This window comes from Chaetura pelagica, unplaced genomic scaffold (assembly GCF_000747805.2).
Source record: "Chaetura pelagica isolate M959 unplaced genomic scaffold, ChaPel_1.0 scaffold20, whole genome shotgun sequence".
Taxonomy (NCBI): Eukaryota; Metazoa; Chordata; class Aves; order Apodiformes; family Apodidae; genus Chaetura; species Chaetura pelagica.
Window position 1 is genome coordinate 2,240,879 of NW_009951958.1, and position 8,132 is coordinate 2,249,010.

Genomic DNA, 8,132 nt, shown 5'->3' on the forward strand with positions numbered 1-8,132 from the left:
GGAAAGAGGCAAATTTGAGCAGACTGAAATACATAGTCCAGTAGACTCATGTACAAGGCAATTGGTAATTTTGCAATTCTAAGTGAGTACACATGCACATCTGTGGGGCTTTACCTTTATTTCAGGCGTGAGGATCATGTCAAACTGATTGTAGAACTCCTTCGGATTAGAGAGCTGGTGTTCCTTAGCTGTTACCAGGAACTTCTCAATTTCAACGAGTGCAGTTTCAGCTCCCTCTTGTGACTGGCACTTGTCCACTGCTTGGGAAGCTAAGAGGTAGATTCCAGCTTCGCACCATTGGCTTGCCTTTAAAGAAAAGCAGGGCAACAAGGACTCCATCAGCACTGACGTGTTCAGGAGTGTTGCCTCCACTCCATGAAATACAGATTTGCCCTTACATGTCATTTACATGTCACTAAAGAGAACTAATGTTACTTCATAGCAACCAACAGTTCCTGGCCACAAGTCACCCCATCTAGATATGTAGAACAGTAGCAAGTTCACTTCAGCCCTCATGGCTTAGATGGTCCAGTAGCATGTTCAATTATGATATTCTGAGCAAAGAGCAGAAGTGCTACTGTGGTTGCTGCAAACTGAATCTGTCAGCTGCACTACCTCATTTTGGTCTTCAGTCACAGAATTATTGAAACCAAAACAAATATTAGAACCATATCAAAACTCCCCCAAACTTCTTAGGCCTAAGCCTAAACCTAAGCCTTAAGCCTGAGCTTATAAAAACATTAGTTTTCAGCAGAACCTTACCAGGGCTGCTATTTGAGAAGGCTCACTCACCTTATCTAATTGCTTATGCAACTCAAGAGACTTTCCCAAAATATCATACTTTTTCTTGGACTCATTGGTAAAGTCATCACAAATACGCCTGAGTTCAACACACTTTGGTCTAATGGAGTCAACTGCATAATGGTTGTTTTGGATGAGCTGTTCTCCATGGAGAGCTAGAGACTGGGCCTTCTCCAAAGGTTCCTGTGAAATCAGTGAGAAGAAATCCAGTTAGATCCATGCTTAATAAAGACAATCCATCTCTGTAGTCCCTGCTGTAGCCTGGAGGTAAAGGTTTGGGATATTAATCTAGCTGATATTTCTTATTTTATGTTTACACTGAAGACAAACTTTGTTGTCAGTGAGTGTACTGAAACACCAAAGATTCCATCTGAACATCAGGAAATAATTTTTTTTATTGTGAGAGTGACTGAGCACTTGAACAGGATGCCCAGGAGGTTGTGGAGGGTCTATTCTTGAAGATATTAAAAAGCTATCCGGACAGCCTGTCCTCCTGGGCAGCCTTCTCGAGCAGGGGCAATGAACAAGGTGACTTCCAGAGGTCCGTTCCATCCTTAATCATTCTGTGATACCTGTGATCAGGAACTGTCTGAGTAGAATGACCTTAAAAGCCATCAGGCCAAGGTAACCCGTTAAGTATTCAGAGCTTTTCGAATTCCGAAGTTGGACCTAACCTTTCCTGTATTGAAATACCAATATTTGAACTGGATTCTAGCTTTCCGAGTAATGAACTGAAACTACTGGGTGTAAACAACCCTGGCTTCTGGAAATTAGTCTGTGAGATTTGCAATTTAACATGATGACTCATGAGAAGAGAGTAAGCATGGTGTTAAGGCCAGTGACAGAGAAGTATCTAGAAGATCATGTCTGTAGCAGCTAGAATACTATGCAAACCTGTCCTTTCTCTTCCAGTTGTTTCTGTTCCCTTAGGAGGTGCTCCACTCGAGTCACACTGTCTCCAATGTCAGCAAAACCTGCTTGTGCTTCCATGAGATTATCCAATACCAGTTTTACCTAACAAACAACAACAAAAAAAGCATAAAACAAACAAACCAACAATCAGAAAAACCCACCCAAACCCCCATCACAAGATACTAATAAAATTCTAACAAACCTATGACTTCTAAACATTAACCTACATCTTTTAGAGGAGACTGCTTGTCACATTTAGCCTTTCAGCTCATTGCAAAGTGGAAAAGCCAAGGAATAAAGCAAAAATCAACTATTATTCAAAGAGTTGCCCTGCTTCTCTCTATTTAGGTGCACGTAGTTTTGAAGACGTGTAACTCCAGAGTCTGTATTACTCCAGAATGTGTATTACTCCAAACTCGGGGCTGACAGTTGGACTCTCTGAACTGTATTCCATTGACTCTGGTGGGATTGACAACTTACCATCACAGAAGTGATATTTGGTAACATCACACATAAATGCAAAATTATTTATCAAGAAGTTGTTTCACATTTTGGCCTACCAGGCTGGCAGTTTGTTCACTGTGCCTTATTCAAATATTGTAAGATATCTGAGAGCAGTTAATAATTTTACTTGTGAACAACCATTTCCTGTTTCATAATGAGAGGCTTCTTTCCCATCCTCCTTTTTGGATTGCCAGTCTAAGTATGGGTAAAATTTCACCTTGTTTACCAGACAAGGCCAGACAGAATGAACAAAGGAACTACCTCTCTAAAATCATGTTCAAAGTGTCGAAGCTGCAGACATTGTTCTAGTTTTAGGTGATGCTTGGTCCAAAATTGATCAAAAGCCTTTTCTGTTTCATCCAGCTGAGCCAACAACCTGTTAAGAAATCAGAATGAAATGAACCATATTTCCTATGGTTAATTTCTTTTAAGTTATACCAGTTGATGGCAGAAAGTAGAGTAGGGACATGGTGGTGAGCCTACACCCATGTAAGAAGGCTCTGTGTCAACTTTCCCTTAAGCAAAAGAGAATGGAATTTGCAGTAGGACAGGCAGGAGTGTAACTGATCAGTGTCAATTATATGGATCCACTGTGGCAGTTGCAGTCCTTCCTCTTGACCTGCAACAGGAACCCGGAGCTGTTCCATGTGTTAGGAGCTAAAGGGAGTTGTCCCAGCTTCCACCTAATTCTTCAAAAACTATTTAACCCCAGGCTAATTCAGATTCAACATGGTGCAATTTTTATTCTAATGAATGTTTGCAGCTGAACTCTACAACTTGTTCATTTAATTCAGCTATCAGAAATAGACAAGAATTGAATAATTTGTTCCCAGTTCATTAAAACCAACATATTAGAAGCTCATAATGCCTCCCATGGACATTGTTCCACTTTGTGTAAATGATAAAGCTTTTATTCACAAATAAATTAGTATCAAGGTGTCATATTGTTGAGTAAAATCTCTGACACCAGCCTAGTGAGTCATCCTCACAGTCTCTCAGGAATCTATTAATTATATTTCAAAATAGAACAGTTTAAACAGAAGAAATATGAAAAGGAAGTATTAAATATTCTATATTTATTTAGGTGGGCAGTCTTTGGGCAGGCAGGGGATGAGGCCTGATCTCCTACAAGCCCAGTGAGTGCTGGAATCATCAAGTTTTTGGGGCAAACAGCAATAGCTCCCTCCTGTTCATCTCAAAAACAAAGTTCTGTTTTCACTCTATCCCTGAAAAATGTGGTTTTAATCAAAGCTGAATTCAGGATGAATTTGCACATTCCTTTGGGATGACTGTTCAAAGGATTTTAAAGTATTCAGTGAAAAATATTAGCTCAGCTGTACTTTTGGCAGCTTTGTTCCCAGTGAATGCAGACACACTGAAACACTAGCATGACATTTCTCTTTCCACTGCATCACATGGCATAGCAGAAGCTTCTACACAGTGACTAAAAGTTTTATGGTAATAACTAGCATTGTAGGAAGGAATAGGGATTTCTCTCTCTGCAGCTGTGAAACATATACTCTGTTTCAGAGTATAATCTTCATCTGTTCTTCCCCCCAGTTTCCACTGACATGCACAAGCACATACCCTCTCATCTCCCAAGAATTCAGATACCACTTCCTAACCAGGCATTAACGTTTGAAGGAGGCATATGTTATGAGGAAGGTCAGTCCCACATTCATCTTCAGCCAGGTAGTTAGTGGTCCAACCAAACATTTCAAAGAGATTCAGGACTCGTTTGAACTTGCCTTGACAGTTTGATCAAGTAACTTCCTCAGAGCTATTCCCTGCTCTGAGTTACCTGTCCAATAAATGCCAAAGAGCTGAACTAGTAGGAATTTATAATCTGTATATTTAAATCACTTAAATTACACTTGTATTTCTTAGGAATAAATTAGCAATTTGCACAAGGTAATGCAGCTTCACTGACCTTTCTACTGTTGCCACATTTTCCAGTTCATCTGGACTGAGTTTGCTGTTGGCACTTCGGGTGACTGGTTCCCTAATGCATGTCAGTAGGGTGGCCCCCTGCTTCACAGCTAGTTTCAGCTCATCCTGAGGGGAAAAAAACAACAAACAATTAAAAAAAAGTATGTGCTTATTCTAACAACACTCATTTCTCTTTGATGGACAAGTAATGCAAAAAGAGGATTCTTTTTTAGATATTAAATACTTGGAACAAAATATAAATGCTTACCAAAGAGGGTATGTCTTTCTAGAAATGCAGAGACTACATCTATTCACTTTGAATAGTAGAATTATTCTGAAAACAGGAATAGTACATAACTTCCAAGCAGACTGCATGTCTGACCAAGCAACTTGCAGAATAAATTATTCTACCACAAACTGAACGTGTGCCACAGATTATTCAGTGAGCTGAGAGACTGTGCTGGAACATTGCACTTCTTAATGGAATTTCCTTAAATAACATTGTGACATGCTGAGCCATAGTGTGACAGCTATCAAGGAATTGTCCACAGAAGGTGTTTTCCCAGCATGAAAGATGAGCAAGGAAATCAACAATGAGGGCCAAACATTAACACACCAGCTGAGAAGTCCCCACATCACCACACACTTCTTGCACAAAACTTGTGCCAATATAGCTGAAGAACTTGTGTTTAACCTAGAGTGTTTGTTGACAGGAGTAATGTTTTCCTCTGAGCCTTACTCTGCAAAACTAAACATGCCCCAACTGTTTGGTTTGGGTTTTGTTTATTCTTTGTTTGTTTGTTTTTTAAACCTGAGAGTCATCATGTAGTTAGATCAATCTTTCTCAATTCCTGGCTTATCCTCACAGATATTCTCTACATCTGCTTCAGTGTGAGTTCATCCTGAACTGATAGACTGATAGACTCTTCATCAGGAGCCTGTGCTATTCCAGATGTGATCCATCACACCTTCTCATACAGTAGAAGTGACATTTCCCTGTTCTATCATTCCTGAAGCTGTAAAAAGTATTTTTTTTCACAGTTGAATCAAATTGACCTCTTGAACCCAGGTTTCTCTCCTCTTCAGTAGTTTCCAGGACTCCCAAATGAAGGCAAAAAATGTTGTTAAACCAAACCCCATATATTATTATGCTGATGGAGCTATCATGAGACAACATTCACCTTCAGCTTGCTATGGTGGTCAGTGTGTGCAGAGAGGAGCTCCTCTGTGCACTGCACATCGTTGGGAAGTTCAGTCTCTGCTAGATCTGTTCCAAAGGTCTGTAGCATCTGTGCTGTTGTTTTTACTGTCATTGCAAAGTTTTCAATAGCCTGGAAAAGCAAGAATATAAAGTCACTGACTGGCTATTAACGCTTAGTCTTTTACCTGTGCTTAGTCCCTCACTCACTGTGCTGCAAAAGTATGACATGCCTGAAAGGTGACCATGTTGCCCTTTTTGGGGTGAATATGCTAAAAGTTGCAAATTAAACCTTGTGCCACAAAGTATCTTTTCAAAGGCCTGCAAGTATTGTCTCCATGAACCAGCTGGGGAACTCCCAGAGCTTAACAAACATCATGAAACCACAGAGGACATCAGCTTCAAAGCCAAGACTGGAACTTCAGATCCTCTGCCCATGCTTGCTGGCAAATTCTGCTGTATTTAAAATTTTAATGAAGGCTTTACTTCAGTTGAGGAGACACCAAAAGTATATAGGGCAAAGCCTTTTTACATTTATATTTATACAGCCGTTGTACACTCAGCAGCAATCTTTCTTCCCCCGACTTGTGAAAATGTGCATCTCCATCCTGCCTATCTTTAGTAGCCACACCCCCATCACTGCCTCCCATCTGTTCATATCAGTACACAAATACAAGAATGACTTATGGCAAGTACAGTTAAAATTCAGTGGAGCATCGCTGTGTATCACTTGGGTGCACCAACACTAAATTTGCCAGAAATCTGTGGTTTTACTGAAGAAAGGCGAAGTGAGGAAGGCTTAAATATAACGTGGCATTTCCAGAGTAGGATATCTTGTTCAGACTTGAGAGATGTGATTAAAACATTTCTGTCTAGTAGCAAGTAACTGCATGGGATGTTTTTTCATTATCATGCTCCAGTTTCCTTAGGGACTGCATTGTCCCATATAGCTCTTTATTCTTTACACTTTTTGATCTAAACCACCCAATTGTTTCAGTCAGTCAACAGCTCCAGGGATGCTCTTACACCCAAACACTACATATTTGTTGCAAGCTGTATTCCATTGTCCATCAATGATGGGAATTCCTCATTTGTAACCATGACAGTTAAAATTACACTGAGTGCTCAGTGAATAGCAAACTTGTGATAGATGATGACTCAAAAGTTACAGAAAGAAATTACATTCCACATGTATGATCTGAAACATGCCCCAGATGAGTCAATGCTAGCTGGTTTCATAACCTTCTTCTCCCTTTTTTTTCTTTCCATAAAATCATGTCTGGTTTCAATACAAGTGGTACAGACCCACACATGCTCTCTGTAGTGCTTGGCAGCTGTAGCCTGCTGTTCTCAGCACTGAAACCACTGCATTAAAGTTGGCTGCAATGTCACACTTCTGGCTGCACAACCAAAGGCCATTTACTAAAAGCCAAAAATGCAGTCTTTGGGCAAAAGAAAGCTTACAGGCTCCTAGCCAATCAGGATAAGAAAGTAGAAACAAAGGACAATGCAGTGAGACTGCTGTGTCACTACTGTTTAGCAACAGGTCAAAGCTCTTTTAGGAAAAAAAGCACTGGCAGGAAAAGATATGAGAAAAGAAAGAGAAGACAGCAGCTCAGCCAGACTGAAAGTCAGGCTGTTTCAAGGTGCCGTGGGGACTGACACTTCCTTGATGACAACCTCTTATCTAGCAGAGTTTCCTTGACTGACTGTACCGTGCACCATGAGTTTATCAGGTTTACACTTATTAGCATGCTTGCCCCACCCTCTCCTGTGTGTACATTAATCATATACCTAAGTTACATCTCTGGGGATTTTTTCAAGTCTCTGTGATTGGTAGAAGTTTTTGAAACAGATTTAACCAAAAGATCTAAGGATTACATAGCCACACTAACCTCAAATCTTGGGTCACTTTTATTTGCATATTTTACCAAACTATAAATTAATGCTTTATGTAAACTCCTGTCATTAATAAACAATATAATTATTGTACTTCTTTTCACTCCCCTTCCTCATTTTCTCAAACCTCTAGCTGTTTGAAAACCTATACAGATGATTCCTCCAGCCTCCCTACTCCTGCAAGGACAGTTCCATATTTTCACTTTGAACTTGTAAGCCTGTTCACCCATCTCAATCCTAACTTCACTGTAGTCAACACAGCTAAAAATGTAGCAAACTAGTGTTAAAGGAAATTCAGATTCTGTGTTTGCATATTTAGAAGCCTGGAATATCTGATAGTTCCCAAGGAGAGTAAAATTTAATTTTATAAGGACAGTAAATCACAGAAAAATATAGCAGGAAATAGCAAGAGTGATTTGACTTAAAAAAACCCCACAAAACCAACCAACCAAAAACCAACACCAAACCTATTTCACAAAAGCTCTTAATTCTGAGTGTTGGAACTAACTCTCCAAGTGAGCAACAATAGACTCAAACCCAGGGCTGCTCAGAAGTCAACAGAATAAAAGGTCTTTCTGTCTTCCTACAATTACTAACTGTTCTTCAGTTACCCAAAACAAGACCCAGCTGGTGTGCATGTTTACATAGCACAGAGATGAACACAAAGGAAAATAAAATCTAGTATCTCAAGCATATTATTTCTCTTAAAAACACGGACATAATTAAAGAGAGAATCTTGACCTTTGATTCAATAAACTGCTAAAGCCTATGTTGAACTTCACCCATGAGCAGAAGGCCTATGAATTTAATAAATTAATCAAAAGCTAATAATGTGCTAGAGGGCCTTGCTGTGTAAGAATACTATGGCACTGATAGGACCTAGTCCAGA

General features: G+C 39.8%; 1 protein-coding gene across 1 annotated transcript in view; it reads right to left on the reverse strand.

Annotated features, from left to right (window-relative positions):
- Positions 1–8,132, reverse strand: part of MCF2L2 (MCF.2 cell line derived transforming sequence-like 2) — a 139,224-nt gene that overhangs the window by 91,118 nt on the left and 39,974 nt on the right. The window contains exons 7-12 of the mRNA XM_009999374.1: positions 5,328–5,477; positions 4,148–4,272; positions 2,479–2,593; positions 1,696–1,815; positions 793–984; positions 115–306 (exon numbers count right to left, since the gene is read on the reverse strand). Of these exons, the coding sequence (XP_009997676.1) occupies positions 115–306; positions 793–984; positions 1,696–1,815; positions 2,479–2,593; positions 4,148–4,272; positions 5,328–5,477 (894 nt within the window). The remainder of the gene's footprint in view (positions 1–114; positions 307–792; positions 985–1,695; positions 1,816–2,478; positions 2,594–4,147; positions 4,273–5,327; positions 5,478–8,132) is intronic.